Raw genomic sequence first — 21,941 nt, forward strand, 5'->3', positions numbered from 1 at the left:
CATAATGCTTACACCAAAAGGGGTTCCCGCCCAAAATGGGTTAAAGTATCAAAAGTAAAAGTACGCATTATTCTGTTTCACAAGTTTTCAAATGTATAAAATGTTACTAAATATTTTGAAAATAGCCGATCTACAAGCACACAATGCGTCACTTCACGATGCATTGTGAGCTTGTAGATCGGCTATTTTCAAATGGCCAAAATAAAGGGCTGAAGTGGTTATTATATGGTATGTTTTGCAATAATATTCAAAATCTACAAAGTAACTAGTAACTAAAGTTCCCAAATTATTGTAGTGGAGTAACACTACTATATTTGCCACTGAGATGTAGTGGGGTAGAAGTAAAAGTACTGAAAATTGTAAATACTCAAGTAAAGTAAAAAAATATACCTCAAAGTACAGTACTTAGTAAATGTACTTTGTTACTTTACACCAGGGGTTCTCAAACCGTGGGTCGCGACCCCTCGGGGGGTCGCCAAATTATTTTAGGGGGTCCCCAAATTATTTAAAAAAAAATAAAATAAAAAAGATTTTTTTTTAAATTTTATTTTCACGATTTTTCAAAAATAGCAGACCTACAAGCTACGAGCTTGTAGATCTGCTATTTTTCAATAGCTAAATTATAACAATGCTTAAAACACCAAAAGGGGTTCCCGCCCAAAATGGTTTAAGGTTATTGTAGCAGTCAATTTATATTGGGGGTCGGGAGGGGGCGGGGCGGGGGTCCCGAGACATTGCCAAAGCATTTCCGGGGGTCCCCGGCCAAAAACGTTGAGAACCCCTGCTTTACACCACTGCAACAGAGAGGATATAACAACGAGATCTTTAATGGCAGTAGGACCTGTGAGGATGCCGTTTCTCTCCTGCGGGTCTTTCCAGCTGACTTTGAGCGACGTGTCCAGGATCTCTGTGAAGCTCAGGTGACCCACGGCACCAGGAGCTGCACACACACAAACCAGAGCAACCCATTTGAACAATGACAAAAGAAATCAAGATGCTTCAGGTTCAAAAAGGGTTTTGGTGAACAGGTTTTAAAGCTCTACATTCAGCCAATCAGGCGCCCTTTTATCAGCGTCAATTTATTAGTGTTCCAATTTTGTCCACTCATTTCTTTGTTCTCTCCCCAGATTGGATAAACTTGACATTCTGAACATGAAAATGCATCTTCTGTTCCCTAAAGAACTGAAGAGACGGCCTGGGCCGGCCTAGCGGTCCAGGCACCTAGGCTGGTAATCCAGCCTGACAGTGTGTCGCAAGTTCGAGTCCCGATCCTGACGAACTTTGCTGCATGTCTCCCCCCCCCATCTCTCTCCCTGTTTCCTGTGGACTTACTGTGTATCTATCAATAAAGGCAAAAAAGGCCCCCAAAAAACAAAAAAACAATATCACTATTTACACCTTTAATAACCATACACATGAATGTACTGTATCCATTTGTTACTCTGAGAGTGTACAGATGTAACCACACGGACCCACACGAGGTTCCATATTTTGTGCAATCTCAGCGTTAAATGGACTTACTATCCTCGTGGGTGCGTATCCGCTGAGGCGGGCTGCGGGGCCCGTCTCCCGGGGTGGTGAAGCACAGCACCGAGGTGTAGTATTCGGTGAACTTGTTCAGGCCCGGGACGTAGCCCGCGTGAACGCTGTCCTGGAAGTTGGGGCGCGCCATCACCACGGTGACCTCGTCCTCGCGGTCCACTTCCCACGCCAACAGCTGCGGGAGAGGTGAAACATCAAAATGGGCGAGCAGGGGAAAACAAGCATGGCCTTTCACGCTCTGTGATTCTGACAGGGAGAACCGATGCCTTGCGCGCCAACGAGCAGTCAGGTAAATTGGTGACATGACAAAATGTCAATCGATGCTTGTTTTGACAGCGCGCTGCTATCTACTGTTTCCGCCCACTAGAGGGCAGTGTGGCACACAGTAGCGAGCCCACTGACTCACCTTGTATCCCTGGTTAATCCCGTTGATGAACTGAGGGGAGGGAGCGCTCCATGTAAAACGAATGGCGGTGGAGTTGACAGCCTCGGCTTGCACGTTCCCTGGTGGCACGGTCGGCACTGAGCCACAGGATGAATAGAAAAGAAAACAGGAAGGACAAAGGAAAAAGGACAGAGAGACAGAGAGAGGGGATAGAGAGAATGATAAACACGAAAGAGAGAGAGAGTGAGATGAGTTCATAAGAAATGCACAGCAGTAGAGGCAGGTTGTTTGTTTGCCGGTCTTGTTTATGTTGGTGTGAATGCCCAGGAGTGCTCGGTTTGAAAGGTGACACAGTAAGTGAAGCTGACTGGGCAGTTTTTTTGTGGCCACTCTTTCCTACTACGTTGTAGGTCATCTCTGAATATATTTGAATCTGCTTAACGCCACGTAAATATACCTCTATACTTGACTGGGTTTGGCTCTGTAGCCTACCTGGTCTGCTCTTTTTTGAGGGGCGCTAGCCCTTCCTATGTCCAGCACAACAACATTGTCCTTACACAAACATTGAATGCCATTGATAATGAATGGCCAGCTTTGAGTGTTTGTGTTGCAAAAACATTGCAAAAACACAAACATTGAAGACAAAAGTGAGGACGCAAATTCTAATTGGCCGGAATGAGATGATGTATGATGATAAGAGCTTGCAGATCTGCTACTTTCAAAAGATTTGAAAACTGAGTATTTCTATATTGCAGTATTGATACTTTTTCCACCACTGGGCTCACTGCTTCAGTTGGAACCTCCAACACAAGACACTGAACCTGCCCACGCGTGCAAGAAAAACAGCCACAGCGCCGATTCAGGCCGGATGGAACACACTTTGGGACGCTGGGCGCCTCACCTCCTTGAAGCATCCACTCAGTGACCTTATGGCTGTAGACTCACCTCCTTGCAGCATCCACTCAGTGACCTTATGGCTGTAGACTCACCTCCTTGCAGCGTCCACTCAGTGACCTTATGGCTGTAGACTCACCTCCTTGCAGCATCCACTCAGTGACCTTATGGCTGTAGACTCACCTCCTTGCAGCATCCACTCAGTGACCTTATGGCTGTAGACTCACCTCCTTGAAGCATCCACTCAGTGACCTTATGGCTGTAGACTCACCTCCTTGCAGCATCCACTCAGTGACCTTATGGCTGTAGACTCACCTCCTTGCAGCGTCCACTCAGTGACCTTATGGCTGTAGACTCACCTCCTTGCAGCATCCACTCAGTGACCTTATGGCTGTAGACTCACCTCCTTGCAGCGTCCACTCAGTGACCTTGTTGCTGTAGACTCACCTCCTTGCAGCGTCCACTCAGTGACCTTGTTGCTGTAGACTCACCTCCTTGCAGCGTCCACTCAGTGACCTTATGGCTGTAGACTCACCTCCTTGCAGCGTCCACTCAGTGACCTTATGGCTGTAGACTCACCTCCTTGCAGCGTCCACTCGGTGACCTTATGGCTGTAGACTCACCTCCTTGCAGCATCCACTCGGTGACCTTGTGGCTGTAGACTCACCTCCTTGCAGCGTCCACTCAGTGACCTTATGGCTGTAGACTCACCTCCTTGCAGCGTCCACTCGGTGACCTTGTGGCTGTAGATGCCCCGGCCCGCTCCGTTGTAAGCGGCCACCTCCATCTCATAGTTGGTCCAGATGATCAGGTCCTCCAGCAGCAGACTGGTCTGGTCTGGGCTGGTGATGTTCTTGATCTGACAGTCCACCGGAAGACCAGACAGGCAATACCTACGGTGGAGGAAAGAGAAAAAAAGTAATGTACTGTATGTATGACGGCCAGTGGTGTGAAGTAATTAAGTACATTTACTCAAGTACTGTACTTGACACATTCCCCTGCACCGCTGACGTAGATTTACGTCAAGTCTAATCCAGCGGTTTGCTAAGCAACAGATACAACAGGAAATTGAATGTACTGTAACTGAAATGTTCACTTCACTCCACGTTATGAGATCCAGAAAAATGCTTTTATCTCAGATTATTTTCCCAGATTGCGTTTTTGGTCAAAACAAGCTTTATTCAATGCTTGCTTCAATACTAGCTATTTGAAAACAAGCGTTATTCAGTGCTTGCTACAATACTAGCTATTTGAAAATAGCTAGTAAAATGATACTTTTACTCAAGTAAAACATTTTAGTACTTCTTCCACCACTGATAACAGCCGCAAAAGATATGGGGAGAGGGGCGCGTGTGACTATGAGTGCAGATTCTCAACAATAGAACGAGGGGGAAGCAACGCAATCCCGTGAGGAACTACATAAAGAGGTGGTATAACAGGGAGAGAGAGGGAAAGGTGTAATTGGGACCAATTATGCTTTCACTGCACTGAGGTGAGAGTTAGCAGAACAGTGTGATTCAGATTGGAGTTATTATCACATCTGAATAGCGACGGCCCCGAGACAGAGAGTGCTCAGTAGGAAGGAATCAGCCAGGGGCTTTCTTTCGTCGTCAGACCTGATAATGTAGCCTTGGAGCGGACCATTCTGGTGGCTCTCCGGGGGTGGCTGCCACTGGATCATAATGGACTGGTTGGTGCGGCCGCTGGCGATCATAGTCTGTGGTGGGGCACTGGGTGGCTCTTCTGGGAGAGACAGTCTGATGGAGGGGTGAGAGAGAGAGAGAGAGAGAGAGAGAGAGAGAGGGGCGGACAGATCAGGAGGGTTAAAAAAAACATGCATTAATTATCCATAGCTTCTGCATATTTCTATGTCATTTCATCATACAAATCATGTGAGAAATTGGGGCAGTACAAAGCGAGGTTGGTTTGGTCAAGGAACGAGTCTCACTGCGCCTGTATCCAATAGATATGTCTTCGTAATGCTGTTCTCTGAGGGGCGAGTTGCTACTGCAGCTTGACAAGAATTAAAGAGGTCTTGGTTAGGACTGGCCAGAATGACAAAATTAAAGAGAGACAGAGGGAGAGAGATGCACACACGCACACACGCGCGCGCGCGCACACACACACACACACACACACACACACACACACACACACACACACACACACACACACACACACACACACACACACACACACACACACACACACACACACACACACACACACACACACGGACACAAACTTTTTCAGTCTTGGGTCCCATTAATTATTCTTTTACTTGATGGTTTCCCTTTGTACAGTACTTTGTAGATGCCTTAGAAATACACCATGTAACTTTCCTTAACACTTACAGCGCTAGCATTTATTGAAAAATTAGGATCTAATTCACGCCAGCATTTTTCCCATTTGAGCTCTTATTTTGAAAAGCCACATTTCCAGTCTACCGGAAGTAGTATTATCCTAGTAAGCTCAACGGAGCCTGGACAGGCCTTGTTTACAAGATCGATCTATGTTGGTGCACTGGAGAGGTCCACATCGTCGGCTCTGTGCCGTCAAAGAAACGTTGTTTTGACCAAAAATGCCATCTGGGACAAGGAATATGAGATACAGGCGATTGAAAGAAACAGATAGAATGGATTATTATGGCGACGACGATCTAAGATGGACGATCCAGTGCTGTGACAACAACATAGCTAGCTAACCGGCTAACGTAAGTAGCATTATGGCTCGATCGATCGAATGCGCTATAAAAGCGCAATTGCCATTAATCAACGGCAATGGCGGTAAGCGTAGTATCAAAGAATAGGCTTCAATTGCCATTAATCAACGACAATGGCGCTGAAAGAATTAAAATAAAACAGATTGCAATGAACTGAATACTGCAGTTGGACTTAATAGAAGGAATTGGAAAGATAGAGAGAGAGGGGGGAGATGAGAGAGAGAGCCAAAGAGAGATGTGGCTATACTTTGCTTTTTAAGCTTGACTTTGTCAATTTAAGACATCAATTTTTGACATCTTGATTTGTTCTCGGTCGAGCCTGAGTGCCGCGCCGTGCCGAGATGAAACAGGGTGTTTAGGATCAAAGAGGCATGGGGGGCTTCAAATCCCCACGCTGGGAATTCGAGTCTGTCTGGAGTTCTGACTGATTCAAACAATTCTGTGGGTAGCACTCTTAAAGTAAAGACGAAATAGTTAGGCTGAGGTGGTGAAAGAGAGAGGCAGAGAGAGAGAGACAGTTGTCAAGATGAAGCTGGGTCAGTGCACCCATCAAGTCTTCACAAAGCACAATTTCAGCTCATTCACAGTTATCTGTTGAAAAGAGCTGTCGTCCCCATGTAGTCTCATCTCCCAGTCATTCCCCTCAGGAACGAAACCCGAAAAAAGAGGGCTTAGAGTTAGACTAAGAGGAAATAACCAACGAGACTGGATGACATAGACGAGATGTGGGGGAAAAAAGAACAGGCTGTACCAGAACCATATAAAAGTTCTCAAAGCGTCAGATTGTTACGTTCTCCTGGGTGTTATACTGTGAAGTTGCGCTAAACTAAGGACATAAGAACGTTATCAGATTAGAAACAGCATTCTGAAGTGTAGTCTCTACCCACCGCTCTGTCTCTTTGCTGAACTGGCCCCTCCCCACGTCGTTGACGGCGCACAGGCGGAACTGGTAGGAGCGCGCTGGGATGAGCCCGCTCACTGTCACCCCAGTGGACTCTGGCTCCACGTTAGCTAACAACACCGTCCATGGAGCATCTACAACCCATGGATGGAGGAATTAGTTAATTACGGATGGATGGATGGATGGATGGATGCATGGATGGATGGATGGATGGATGGATGGATGCATGGATGGATGGATGGATGGATGGTGGAATTAGTTCATTATATACGGATGGATGGATGGATGGATGGATGGATGGATGGATGGATGGATGGATGGTGGAATTAGTTCATTATATACGGATGGATGGATGGATGGATGGATGGATGGATGGATGGATGGTGGAATTAGTTCATTATATATGGATGGATGGATGGATGGGTGGATGGATGGAAAGTGAATGAATGAATGAATAGTGAACGAACAAATTAATTAATTAATGATGGTGAATGAATGAATGGATGGATGGATGAATTAATGAATAGATGTATGGTGAACAAATGAATGGACAGAACAGAACAGAACAGAACAGAACAGAACAGAACAGAACAGAACAGAACAGAACAGAACAGAACAGAACAGAACAGAACAGAACAGAACAGAACAGAACAGAGTAATGTGTCAGATCATATTCATTCTCAGTTCATCCCACAGTGTTCAGCAGTATTATGATAATTTATGAACCCAAATCCACAGATTCCACACAGAGTGCATCGCAGCGTGACGCCTGCTGTAGCCGGAGACTAATCTCAATTAACCAGTGGTGTAAAGTAAACTATTAAGTACACATACTCAATACTTTACTAGAGTATTTCCCAATTTTCAATACTTTTACGTCTACTCCAGTAGAAGGCAAATATTGTACTTTTACTCCACTACAATTATTTGAAAACGTTTAGTTATACTATTTACTTTTAATTTAGATTAATATTACAAACCATATACCATACATTAGCCACTTCAGAGTTCAGACCTATATACACAATCTACAAGCTCAGTACTTTTGATACTTTAAGTATATTTTAATGCCGAAACGATTGCAGCAGAGTCTTTGTTTTTTACAAAGTTGAATTGATACTTTAACTCAAATAAAAAAGTACTCAAATAAAACATTTGACTACTATTTCCACCATTGCAAATAGTTCACCCTTAGGCTGAGCTCACACCTTTCATGCAATTCTCTGCTCGTTGGGTGTTGTGTCATGGCCGCCCAGCGGCCCAATGCATTTCCAATGGAGGTCACATGGTTTGACCCAACATTGTGTTGTGTGAGGGGGAGGGGCGCACGACTGCGCCCCTCCCCCTCACACAACACAATGTTGGGTCAAACTATGTGACCTCCATTGGCAATGCATTGGGCGGCCATGACACAACACAACATGCATCCAACGAGCATCCAACGAGCACGAGAATTGCATGAAAGGTGTGAGCTCAGCCTTAGGCCTCACTCAGACCTTTAAAACATTGATGCATGCTTGTTGTATGATTGTTGTGAGTGTCATGGCCGCCCCAATGCATTTCCAATGGAAGTCACATGGTTTGTAGTCCACATTTTGGACTACAAGCTGTTGTATGGCTTTCGGCTGTGTTTCGACTGCGCCCCTCCCCCTCATACAACACAAATGTTGTGTCAAACCATGTGACTCCCATTGGAAATGCATTGGGGCAAGCTGTGTCACACCCTTTGTATACAACAAGCATACAGCAATCTGTGAGTGAGGCCTTAAAGTGACTTGTTTTCTAGCAATTACTCACCCCATGGAGACTTGAATAGGTATTTTTTTAGTTTTTGTTGCATTCCTAAGCCAATAATTTGATGACCAGCAGTGGTCATACACAAAGTAGACTGATGGGCTCCATTTTAGTTTGAGCTTTCTAAATACACTATTTGGGGATTTAGCAGTGGGAAAGGGGTGTTCCCCCACTAAAGTTGGTATTTTGGTTAGTCTAAATCCCTAAAACACATCTGTTACCCGTTACATTATGCATAGGTGTGGTTTCGGTGTTACAATAATTAAACCAATCACTGTGCCACATGCCATTGTCTTTAAGAGATCCCTTATCCGTTGCCCAGTGCTATTGCTTCATAGCCTTACGTTCTCCCATGGAAGAGTTTTTCCCACCGCGCACAGAGCCAAGAACACTCGTCTTTTCATTGAGTCACAACTCGCTCAAATCTCACTAATTTTTGTGTGATCATCGAAATTCAAGCTTTCATTTGGTCATTTGGTCTCTACGAAACGGTATAAACCGTAAATGACATTTCTGGGAAATCGGATTAAACCCCATTTGCTGTGCTATGGGGTGATGAAACTGAACGAGCAAATGGAATCGTGCACAGTGGCTGGCACAACTTAAGTCAAATAACTTCTTTGACTAGACATATATAAGCACAATGGACACAAGGAAGTGATAGGCACTCACTTCTGCTGATTATAGGAAAATTACAAAGAGATGCATAGGAGAATAAGGAGAGATGATCAGATGAAGCAGCCTGACTCCGGACATCTCCATTGCAGGCGCGCGGTGCGCACCGCTCTATACCAAACAAATTTGGCATACGGCTTACGGGTGCTTTTAAACTCCACTATGCTCCTTCCCAAATGTGTGTGACCAAAATAGCAATTTAGGGGAAAGCGTGCCAGTACGCCTATGACCACACCTCTAGGTGCAAATACCGGTGTCTGCATAATAGATAGCGGGTGACACTGGACCAAAATACCATTTAGGGACAGAGCAAGCTCCTATACTCGTAATTTTCGGGCAGCGGCTGACTTGCGGGCCGCGTCGCGGGTAACGGGTAGCGCATGATGGAGGGGAAAAGGAACTGGTTGGAATAACGTGTTCCTTCCACACACTACGTCCAACCGGGGAAACCCCCCCATGTCAGGTGTTGAGTGAGGGAGAAGTGGCTTGGACTCCTCATCATGGAAGGAAGCAGGAGGTCAGTCCGTTGCTCTGCCCAGGTTGGCAGAGGGAGTGTAGTGCCCAAGATTACACTAGACAATTGACACTCGGTGACAAAAAAGGTTTAGAACAATCGTGGGATAAAAAATTATAATCCATGAATTCAAGTCTCCATGGGGTGAGTAAACGATCGAAAACAAGTCATTTTGAGGGTGAACTATCCCTTAACTTACTAACTATCCCTCCACTTACTAACCCTAAGCAGACATACTGTGTCTCTCCACAGAGCAGACTTACTGTTCTCAGACACCTCCAGGATGTAGCGGATCAGGGGGCTGTTGCCGTCGAAAGCCTGCACCCACGTCAGGTTGATGGCCCTCCTCTCCGTGGCGCTCAGAGCGGCTAGCGGGTTCTCTGGAGCGTGGGGCAACTGCCTGTATGAGGGATTATTATGTTGATGCGTGTGTGAGTGTATAAATCGGCTCTGTCGGCTGGAAACCTCATCCTCGTCCAAAACTGTTCACATTCAAGATTAGCAAAAGTAGCAGATCTGTTTGTGCCACGTTTCCTATATACAGTTTACTATATATATATATATATATATATATATATATATATATTATATATATATATTATATATATATTATTTTGGTACAGTAGACAGTAGACTGTAGAATGACAGTAGAATGATGAGCGAGAGAAAAGTATGAGTGACACGCAGCAAAGGTCCTCAGGATTCGAACATGTGACACGCTGTCAAGCTGGATAAGCAGCCTATAGGTGCCCTGGCGGCACTGGACCAGGCATGGTGCCTGGACCATTGAGCCATGGCCCAGGCCACACATCTGTTACTTTTGATGCTTTTGCGTGATCAAGTAGGCCGTTCATTTATGAAAAAAAACTAAAAATGTTTTATAATATGGAGATAAAAGGTTTCTGCCCGACGGTGACGACATAAACCACAGAAAACAAAACAAAGACATTGAGAGTCAATAAGGCTGTGTAAAGCAGACACATCCTGTTGCTGCTGTTAGCATTAGGAACAGATTCAGTGATTACAAGAGGAGCTGATGAACAGTGAAACAAGAATGAAATGCATATCATTAACTGTCAGGTGCAACAAGCGCTGTCTCCGTTTCTTTCCGCTATTATTATCTAATCTTGTTTTAACTTTATGTTTCTCTGTCACAACCTCCCGGCTGTTTCCGACACTGTGTTTTGTTATGGCTTTCCTGTAGCTCCAGTTAGCGCATAACATTAGCTGCTGTTGCCACTTTCTCGCTCCGCAGTGCAGCGTTTCAGAGTATGGGTTCAGACTCCCATTGGCTTAGGAGGCAGCCAATCATGACTAGGTCGCTACTAGCACTTGCACTAGCGACTGTAAGCCAGGTTTACACCTGGCAAAAAGCTAGTCAACGAACATTTTTCGTCATACTGTTAGTCGACAGAATCAACACTGCAAGATGCAACACTAAGTAATGAGAGATTGAGATGAGGTGGGAGGGAGAGGAGACAGCGTAGCCGCCGTGTGGCGCCCTACCTGACTCGGAGGTGGGCGCTGCGGGAGTCGTTCCCACCCACCGAGGTCACCCTGCAGGTGTATGTTCCGATGTCGCCCGACCACGTCTGGGAGATGTGAAGGGTCCCGTCGGGATCCAGCCGCAGGCGCGGAGACACGCTCACGTCAATCAACGAGCCGCTCTTGTCCCACACGTGCCTAGGGAACGCATAAATGGTAAATGGTGCATTTATATAGCGCCTTTATCCAAGGCGCTTTACATAGATTGTGCATTACATTCACCCATTCACACACACATTCATACACCGATTGCAGCGGAAGCCATGCAAGGTACCAACCAGCACATCGGGAGCAATTTAGGGTTCAGTGTCTTTCCCAAGGACACTTCGACATGTAGACAGGAGGAGCCGGGATTCAAACCACCGACCCATGGATCATTGGACGACCTGCTCTACCTCCTGATTCACAGCCGCCCACAGTATAGTACATGTGAGTGCATACTGCACACACATTTGAATTCTTATATTTATATCTGCACAAAAAACGCAATACCGGCTAATAGATCCCCGTACATTGATCACAAGAATGTTACATAATACGATCAAACCAGATACAACTGCTGCACATGCTTATTAACACACAGCGGGGGAAAAGATTACACAGTGATGACATACTACTGTATATGCAGACATTTGAAAGATGATTCATTTATTTTTCCCTCCTTAGCTACTCAAGGATATATGAAACATGCTCTTCTCCAGATAGACAGACTGCCCGTGATAGCTGAGACAGAACTTTTCTGCATTTGTCTTTTGCAATCCTCCCAATTGCAGGCCACAGAGCACATGTTTGTGAACATGGCCCAGACTCCCAAACACAAGGACAATACACACACACACACACACACACACACACACACACACACACACACACACACACACACACACACACACACACACACACACACACACACACACACACACACACACACACACACACACACACACACACACACACGTTGTGCCTGTCACGTCACTGTGACAGGCACACGGTGGTGACAGTGTGCTGCGCTCGGTTCAGACAACAAAACACAGAAGGTGTTGATAGTTTGATACCATATGGAACGTGTTGTGGGGCTGCTGGCAATGTGATATGAATAATGTCTCTGTCTCTCACATACAGTACAGTACACATCACATACATGACATGACACCTGGCCACATGCATGCCAGACTCTCCATCTCTCTCTGGCTCTCAGTCTCGCTCTCAAATGGTGGAAAGTGGTGGTGGAAAGTACATTTACTTAAGTTCTGTGAGTATTTCCAATTTCCAATACTTTCACTTTCACTCTACTACATCTCGGATCCAAATATTGTACTTTTACTCCACTACATTTATTTAAAAACTTTAGTTACTATAGTTACTTTGTAGATTTTGATTATTCCAAACATACATTAACCATTTCGGCCATTTGAAAATAGACGGTCTACAAGCTGCGTCGCGATGTGGTGTATTGTGAGCTTGTAGATCTGCTATTATCAAATGATTTTTATACGTGACATTCTGCATAATGAATGAGTACTTTTACTTTTCGTACTTTTGATTTTGATGTCAATACATTTATACTTTTACTCAAGTGCATTTTGAATTCCTGACTTTTACTTGTAACAGAGTACTTCTATATTGCAGTAATGGTACTATTACTTATGTAAAATTTGTGAGTACTTTATCCACCACTGCTTGCGCACATGCACACACAGACACACACACACACACACACACCCCCACACACACACACACACACACACACACACACACACACACACACACACACACACACACACACACACACACAGAACTTCCCAATGATTAATTGCGACTGTTTGGGCTCTCCAGCTAATCTCTTCTGTGTTGTGTTTAATTAAAGGCGCTGTCTGAAGTTATTACTCTGTTTACATATTCATCTGTTTACCCCGCGATCCGATCAATGCCAGGGCCCCACAGGTGACAGGCACTCTAATCACTGGGCTCCACAGACATCACTCCACACCCTCTGAGACAGATGCAAATACTCTGCACTCCATCACAGTCAAGACTGTCTGGGGGGCGCCCGAGAAAAAGAGGCCGGCTAATTCCTCAAACTGACCATAAGAGGTCACCTTAGGAGCGGATAAACGCTGCAAGATTGTCGCACAGATTTCACCAGCTTATTAACCCTAGGGGATATTAGCCAAAAATAGCCCGATCTGCAAGCTTTTAGATAACTCACAACCGCTTTTTCCCCAAGAATAGATTGTTTAAGTGGTTAAGAACAACATTGCCATTCCTGGCCCTTGTTTTGGAAACCAAAAAGATGCTAGAGTGAGGGACATTAATCCCGCCTCAAAAGAAATGTGTGTGACAGTTTATAAATGCGGCTGCATTGTTAGAAAATTATGTCAGCTTTCAACGTAATCCTTTAATCTCATACAGTGGAGTGAAAATAAATAGAATAAAAAAAAAAACATAAACCTTACTTGAAAAAATAAATACAAAAATAAATACAAAAATCCTTACTTGACAGTGACGCTGGGGTCATGGGTCACGCCGCAGGTCATAACAGCCTTGGTTCCTTTGATGACGCTCTGATCCTGAGGGGGCTTGGTGATACGGGTCCGCGCTGTGGGAACACACGGCAAGGTCACACATCACAGTCTCTTGTTTGAACGGCTGATTGAACTGAGGCCGCTGAGTTTACACTGGATTCACTCCCAGCTTTGTCTAGCTTTGTTGCCTGATCCAGCCTAACACTAGTGGAGTTTCTTTTTTTCTTCCCTTTTTTCTTTTTTTCCCTCACATCGCTTGGATGTATGGTGCAGAGAGCCTGTGGTGCAATTCACTCAAAAATAACTAGTATGCCCTGTGTACATGCATTCATAAACTATTGATGATGACCGAAAGGGCAACCTCTCCAGGAAATGAGAGAAACAAAAGACTATTTTCCATTGACATGAATTTGACATTTTCAATGGTTTTGGGCTTGTTTTCGTGGCCGTGATTCCTTTGTTTTATATGTTTCTTCGGGCTGCAATAAAATATGTACGCCTTGCGGTAGTAGTAGGGTAATATAAACCAGGTTTGTGTTCTACTGACCCCAGACCAGCAAGTCGGAGGCAGCCTCGTCAATGCCCCTGGAGTTACTGGCCATGCATGTGTAGGTGCCAGCGTCCGACAGGTGGGACGGGCTGATCAGCAGGCTGCCTGACTCCAGCAGGGTGTACCTGGGCAGCTGGACCGAGCCACTGGCCAGCACACGCTCCCCTGCGGGGGGGAGACGGAAGGGGGGGGGCAGATATAGTCCAAAGTTTCATTAAATGGAAATGAACAACCTGTGTTCCAATGGATCCAATGTAGTTATTATTTAGTCACAAGCTCTTGTTAACTCGTTGACTGGCACAATTGTTTCAGTCTGTGTGCCTTCCCTGCCACAATAGGGTTCAACCGGATAACTTATTTTGAAGACCATGAACTCCCGGGCCAGAAGTTAGCAATGGCTATGTAGAGTTAACCACCCGAGGTGCCCGTTGGCCTAGTGGTCCAGGCGCATGCCACATATAGGCTCTGGCCTGACAGTGCGCTGTGTGTTCGAGTCCTGTTCATGACAACCTTTGCTGCATGTCTCTCCCCTTCTAAAAACCCACTAACACTTTCACATTTGTTTTGAAAAAAAGAATCTAAAATGTCAAAATGAACAGATGCGATGCAATATTTTCAGTGTGCGACACCAACGTACAACAGAGCAGAAATTAAGCTTTTGAATATTGTGAACGAGAGAAATCACAGCAATTATCCCTTAGTTAGAGAAACGCCCTGGGAGAGAACTACATGCAAATTAAAAAAAACCCTGCTTTAGAGAAGGAGAGAGGGTAAAAACAGACCCCTCATTTTCTAGGAATGGTGCATACAGTTTGCCTGCCATTTTGTCTCTACATTTCTTATCTGACAGGATGGCAATGTGCTATAATAATGTAGCGCCCCGGCTGCCCCCGTGCTACGAGCCAACCCACCTTTCTGCCAGGTGATGGCTGGCCGCGGGGCTCCGGAGGTCTCACAGTGGAGAATGACTGACATGCCGTCAATCACCGCGCTGTCCGCCGGCCCGGCAGTGATGTTGGGAGCGATACCTGGTGCAGGAGGAGGTCATTCACACAAGCCCGCACGCATGCACACACACACACACACACACACACACACACACACACACACACACACACACACACACACACACACACACACACACACACACACACACACACACACACACACACACACACACACACACACACACACACACACACACACACACACACACACATGCACAACCAACACGCAATCAGAGCTGATAATGAGACATGAATTAAATAGATTTTCTCTCTAACAAAGCAGACAATGGCTCAGAGCTTAATAGAGCCATAAGATGTTAACGAAGGGGCTTCTGCCAGGTCTCGTTTCGTGCAAGTTGGCGCGGAGGAGATGACATTCCTGCTTTGGCTCTCGCTCTTTCTCTTGTGCAAAATAGCCAATAATTGCCCCAGCGTTTGAGGTGACAAGCCTGTCACTGTTAAGGGAACGAGATAGAGGATGGGTGCCGGAGGCGAAGAGGACGAGATAGAGAACAGGAGAAGGGACGAGAAGAGAAGAGAAGAAAAGAGGATGTGTAGAGAAGAATTAATACAAAAAAAGAGGGGAGAGGAGAGGAGAAGAGAAGTGGAGAGGATTGAAGCGGAGACGTGGGAGACATACTATACTGACATACTTTAGGGCAGTGGTTCTCAAAGGGGTCCTTCCAGGGGGTCCCCAGACGTGGGAGACATACTATACTGACATACTTTAGGGCAGTGGTTCTCAAAGGGGTCCTTCCAGGGGGTCCCCGTGGGAGACATACTATACTGACATACTTTAGGGCAGTGGTTCTCAAAGGGGTCCTTCCAGGGGGTCCCCGTGGGAGACATACTATACTGACATACTTTAGGGCAGTGGTTCTCAAAGGGGTCCTTCCAGGGGGTCCCCGTGGGAGACATACTATACTGACATACTTTAGGGCAGTGGTTCTCAAAGGGGTCCTTCCAGGGGGTCCCCGTGGGAGACATACTATACTGACATACTTTAGGGCAGTGGTTCTCAAAGGGGTCCTTCCAGGGGGTCCCCGTGGGAGACATACTATACTGACATACTTTAGGGCAGTGGTTCTCAAAGGGGTCCTTCCAGGGGGTCCCCGTGGGAGACATACTATACTGACATACTTTAGGGCAGTGGTTCTCAAAGGGGTCCTTCCAGGGGGTCCCCAGACGTGGGAGACATACTATACTGACATACTTTAGGGCAGTGGTTCTCAAAGGGGTCCTTCCAGGGGGTCCCCAGACGTGGGAGACATACTATACTGACATACTTTAGGGCAGTGGTTCTCAAAGGGGTCCTTCCAGGGGGTCCCCAGCAAAAGTAGTTACAGTTTTTCACGATTGTTAACACACAAAAACCTTCACTTCATGTACCTAATCGCTCGACACAATTTGCACTACATCACACTCCCTTATCTGCATTAGACTCTGACTTTCCTTCTTTACACTCTGATGTCAATTACACATTACCTTGTTGTCCAAACACTACACACAATGTTCAGTTGTTGCACACACTTCTCACATAACATCTCAAAGCATCAACCCACAACACACAAATAGTCAAATCTCTAAACATTCAGATCAATGAGAATGAATGAATGTGAGCAATTTGCAATCAGGACTGCAGCATACAAGGGACTTGAGAGCCTCTGTTTTGTTGGGTGAACAATGGAGAACCTTGAAGAGATCGACAACCAGAGAAGGAGAGGGGTAAGACTAAGAGTGAGAGGAGGACGAGGTAGAGGAGTAGGTGGACAGAGAGAAGGAGAAGGAGGGAGAGGAGGCCAAGGAGGAGGAAGAGGAGGAGGAAGAGGAGAAAGAAGAAGGAGAACGGTCATATCTAATGAGATTCGGGCAACTGTGGTTGACCATGTGCTCAATCATGGTTTGACCATGAGCCAGAGGGTCCAACCCAATCTCAGCCACTACACAGTTGATGGCATCATTAGAACATTTTTCTGTTCTATTCCTTCCACCACACATATATAGTGTGTGTCATTTGAAAATATGGCTGTGTGTACCAAATGAAAACACGAGTTCCATTTTGGGAACAGTTAAGAGATTTGATGGCAAAGAGTCATCATGGAGAGTCAGGGTTTAGCATTTTGTGTGTGAGGTTTTCAGTTTTGTGTGTGTAGTTTTGAGAATGCTGTTAGGTTGTGAAAAACGCGTGTTAACAATCGTGAAAAACTGTAATAATCACAATCTTATTACTGTAACCACTTTTTCCATTTACATGTTGGCTATTCAAAAATAGCAGATCTACAAAGTACAAACTCACAGCTTGCACATCTGCTATTTTTGATTTAAAACATATCGAAGAGAAGAGAAGAGAAGAGAAGAGAAGAGAAGAGAAGAGAAGAGAAGAGAAGAGAAGAGAAGAGAAGAGAAGAGAAGAGAAGAGAAGAGAAGAGAAGAGAAGAGAAGAGAAGAGAAGAGAAGACTGTTTCTTTTAGGAATGCAAGTGTGTTTGCTGACGTACTGGTGACAGCCAGGTAGGTGTTGGTCTGAATCTCTCCCGCCAGGTTACGGGCAAAGCACTGGAACATGCCGGTGTCGTCTGGCAGGAGGCCGTTGATCTGCAGACTGCCTCCCACCAACACCCTGTATCTGGGGATCTTCACTGGACTGATGGCCACCGCGTCTTTATACCACACTATGTCCGGCTGAGGTGTGCCTAATATTACAGTGGCGGAAAAAGTACTCACACAATCAAGACTGCAATGTAAAAGTCCAGAATTCAAAACTTACTTACAAAAAGTACTGGCATAAAATGTTGGCCTACTTAAAATGATGGAAAGTAGAAAGTAATCATTATGCAGTTTTCAAAAGGATAAAAGTGATTCTCTCTCTCTCTCTCTCTCTCTCTCTCTCTCTCTCTCTCACATGAGAACAAACCATCTCACAGCAAAAAAGAAAAAAAAACACCTCTGACCTCGTGCCTGGCAGGGGATGTCCACCACCTTCTCCATTTCTGCACTGATGTGAGTCGGGGGTTCTTTGACAAACAAAGGATGTTCTGTAGGAAGAAACAAAACAAAACAAAATTAGTAAAACACTGCTACACTCACCATTATCAATGCTCCTCCCTCTGATGTTGCGGCCGTTGTTAAGACATAAAAGCACCAGCCAAATATCTAATAGTGAAATGCCCATTTAGAAAACAAAACCGCCCGTCTGTATGACCGTCCATGTAGTTGGAGGTCAAGAAATTCAACAGAAAAAGGGAGTTACCGGTACTTAGAATCTCAAGAGGGGGAAGTGCACTGGATTGTCTGGTTGACTCATTATTATTAGGAAATTATTAGTAGTCAATGGACCATTGGTTGAGAAACAGTGGGATACATAGCAATTAGGCATGTAACGATATATCGTATATCGATGTATATCGATATTAATCCCGACGATATGAATCGATTTATTCAAATAAAAAAATCGATTTTCTTTTTAGGGGGCTAGTGAATTATGGTGTGTGTGATATGAAATGTGAGCTTTAATCATATTCAAGTGCTTTTGGAGAGAAATGAGACTGAGGTGACATTCACACCAGAAAGCTTTGCTGCGATTAAAACGAATCCTGCTGCGCATTGTCAGAAAGTGGCAGGTGTGAAGGCTCATTCGAATCCTAATGCGTATCAAAGAACCACATTCTACTCCGAGCAAAAACGGGGGTTTCGCTTCGCTTCCAATCGCACTTGATTACGATTCGGTGCAGGTGTGAATGCAATCCGCAGTAAATAAAGGAAATGAAGCAAACAATGTGGCGGGTGAGGAGCTGAACACAGTTGGAGACGGAGAAGGCATATTTTACGCAGCGCAAAGATGTCCCGTTACCGTGGATAGACGTGCACGTGGTCGAATGAGGAGACTGAAGCCCTGATCTGTGCGTGCCGTAAACATGGAGTGCTGTCACTGTGTGGGGACTGGGGAGTAGGGACTTTCATCTCGATAAACTTGTAAACATTTTGCGCTGCTGTCTGTTATATCAGTGCGCTCAGCGATGTGCCTCCATGCCCAAAAGAACAGTGCGTGCGTATAGTGAGAGAGAGAGAGGGGGGGGGGGGGTCCAGTCCCAGACGGCACGACACATGCACGTTATGAGTATAATTTTATCACCATAGATTTCACTGTGTAGGCTAGTTTATGAATGGAACACATTGATAAAGGTCCCCCCTGCTGCGTTTCCAATTGCTGCGGATGACAGTGTGAAGGCAAACCGCAGCAAATTAAATATGCAAGAATCCCAATTTCTCCGCCCATTCACATCGAGTCTACCGAAGTATTAGGTGGGAATGTGACCTGAGTCACTTTCAGTAGTAGAGCACTGTAGAGGGGAGTCTGTGACTGCCCAGGTGATGGTCGTTGATGCTCATTTATACATCAAGGAAGGCAATTGTGTTTCTGCACTGTCAAATAGATCTACATCTATCCTAAGATGCCATCAAAGAAAGCTTTTTTTACATGTTAACTCGAGCTAGGTTCTAAACAAGAAAGCATGTTTACAGTTGTTGCACAGAAATGAAGTAATTGTACAGAAATGAGACAGACTCCATACAGTCACTTTCAGTAGTAGAGTTCTGTAGATAGGGGAGCTGTGTGTCTGTGACTGTGCCCAGGTGATGGTCGTTGGTGCTCATTAATACATCAAGGAAGGTAATTATGTTGAACTGCACTGTCAAAAATAATGCTACTTCTTTTACAATGTAGTTAAATAGAAAATGTGAAAAAGCTCAGGGGGAGGGTAAATTATATACAAATTTTAAAAAAATGTAATTTTTCTGAAAAATATTTTTTGTTTAAAATATCGTGAAAAATCGTATCGTGAACCTCATATCGTGATACGAATCGTATCGTGATTGGGTGAATCGTTACATGCCTAATAGCAATGTTACAAAAGCACAAATCTTAGCCCATAATCCCCACCCTGGTCCCCAGGTTGATTCTAAGTCAGGGTGGTGGTCCCTCGTTCACAATCAGTTGAAATTAAAACCACTGGTCTATAACATTATGTATGTCTCCAAATTTGGGCATGGTTTCAGCCTGATCAGTGCCCCATTGACTTCCATTATGAAATTAATCCAGTAGTTACTTCTGTGGCCTACCAGCAGTGTGCACAAGAGATGACTCACATACAGTAGACACAATTTACAATTTAGGCATTTAGCAGACGCTCTTAATCCAGAGCTTCTCACAGTAAGCAAGAACAACACATGGTAATCCATCAAATACATAGAACACACAGACTGATTCTCGGCTAGACACCTGCAGAGCCATGTTGTAAAAATGCACTATAAATACTCGGCATGGCTCTGTGATCTACTGCTATGAAGGTTTTGGCCAACCCAGAAGTTACCCCCCACCATGAGCTCCCACCACAGATTTCCAATGGGACTTTTGGGGGTTTTGAATAAACTAAGAAAGAATTTCATAGCTCTGTAGGTAAGAAAATAGCTCTTTCTTAAGCTTTCTAGGAAGGAAGCAACAATTGGTACAGTTGGGTGCCACCGATATTGTCCCTTATTATTTGACCCATTTAGGCCTGACCTCAAAATTAAAAAAAAATCCTTCTAAATCTTCCAGTTTTCTGAAATAAATATTTTCACGATTTTTCAAAAATAGCAGACCTACAAGCTCGTAGCGCGCCACTCGGTGGCGCGCTATGAGCTTGTAGATCTGCTATTTTTCAATAGCTAAATTATAACATAATGTTTAAAACACCAAAAGGGGTTTTGCGCAGATCACGCAAACCTCAGCAAAGAAAAGGACAATATCGATGGCCTCCAACTGTACGTTTTGTGGCTTGCCTCCCTCTCCTGTCCAATCCACCTGTCTCAAAGGACTGACAGGATGGATATTTCTCAGTGGAAGAATAGCGAGACCACCTCCAACCACTAGTTATATCACACTGAGGGTGGTGGTTCTCAAAGGGACCCCCAGGGGTACTCTGCAGATCTAAAAACTCACTTTTTTGTTTGGAAAGTTTTGGATAATTTTGTATAACATAAATCTTCTCTTCTGGGGTACCTGACACAAAACATTTTCGGATGGGGGGGTCCGCAGCCAAATCAATTTGGGTGTCGTTGGCACAAATAAAGTTGGACAACCAGTGCTTTAGGGTTTAAAAAAAACCTACTGTCTGGAAATCTGTAGAGGGAACCCACTGCACTCTCCTGACACTGAGTTAGGCAGTGTGAGGCTGAGAAGTGGACTGGAGGTCATTTACCAAGAACGTGCAAGTAGGCCCCAGCGGTGACCGGTGGGACACTGCTGCTGCGCAGCGACGCCTCGCATTCATAGAAGCCGCTGTCCTTCACCGACGGCAGGCTGACGACCAGTCTGCGGCCAAAGTCTCGGATACCCGCGTTGACCACCACTCCATCTTTCCTCCATGTAATACTCATCTTGACAAGTGGCCTGAAGGAGGGAGGGTGAAAGAGGAGAGCGAGCAAGAGACAGAGACAGAGAGGCAGAGCGACAGAGGGAGAGAATGAAAGTGCGCGTGGCTTTTAATACAGATTTCTATTCTGTTTCAAGGTTGTGGCTCACTGAGGGAATGATGGAATAGATTCTGTCATTCTGATTAAGTCTTTGAATGGAAGATAATAGCCAGCATTCAGGACAAGGGGTGAAGACTAGAGTAGGTGAGAGAGCAGGAGAGGAACCTTGAATCAACAAATGGCTCAAATGCCGGCACGGAACAAGGTGAGCGATGTATGTGTACAACGCAACGCATCTTCCTATCACATTCAAACAAAAGATATCAAGGTTCACGCCAGTGATGAGGACATGTCAGCGGTGAGGTGGTTTTGAGTGTGTCCACGTGTATTGTGCCTGTGCGCTGTGTGTGTGTGTGTGTGTGTGTGTGTGTGTAT

At 45.1% G+C, this 21,941-nt stretch overlaps 1 protein-coding gene across 1 annotated transcript in view; it reads right to left on the reverse strand.

Annotated features, from left to right (window-relative positions):
• Nucleotides 1–21,941, reverse strand: part of LOC306937310 (protein sidekick-2-like) — a gene marked incomplete at its 3' end in the record, with an annotated part of 81,935 nt that overhangs the window by 31,951 nt on the left and 28,043 nt on the right. Inside the window, exons 6-19 of the mRNA XM_079520981.1 lie at nucleotides 21,293–21,483; nucleotides 18,005–18,088; nucleotides 17,552–17,746; nucleotides 14,959–15,075; nucleotides 14,045–14,212; nucleotides 13,469–13,571; nucleotides 10,934–11,110; nucleotides 9,691–9,827; nucleotides 6,431–6,578; nucleotides 4,438–4,578; nucleotides 3,533–3,714; nucleotides 1,949–2,064; nucleotides 1,522–1,717; nucleotides 842–940 (exon numbers count right to left, since the gene is read on the reverse strand). Of these exons, the coding sequence (XP_079377107.1) occupies nucleotides 842–940; nucleotides 1,522–1,717; nucleotides 1,949–2,064; nucleotides 3,533–3,714; nucleotides 4,438–4,578; nucleotides 6,431–6,578; nucleotides 9,691–9,827; nucleotides 10,934–11,110; nucleotides 13,469–13,571; nucleotides 14,045–14,212; nucleotides 14,959–15,075; nucleotides 17,552–17,746; nucleotides 18,005–18,088; nucleotides 21,293–21,483 (2,054 nt within the window). The remainder of the gene's footprint in view (nucleotides 1–841; nucleotides 941–1,521; nucleotides 1,718–1,948; nucleotides 2,065–3,532; nucleotides 3,715–4,437; nucleotides 4,579–6,430; nucleotides 6,579–9,690; nucleotides 9,828–10,933; nucleotides 11,111–13,468; nucleotides 13,572–14,044; nucleotides 14,213–14,958; nucleotides 15,076–17,551; nucleotides 17,747–18,004; nucleotides 18,089–21,292; nucleotides 21,484–21,941) is intronic.

This window comes from Electrona antarctica (assembly GCF_951216825.1).
Source record: "Electrona antarctica genome assembly, chromosome: 14".
Classification (NCBI taxonomy): domain Eukaryota; kingdom Metazoa; phylum Chordata; class Actinopteri; order Myctophiformes; family Myctophidae; genus Electrona; species Electrona antarctica.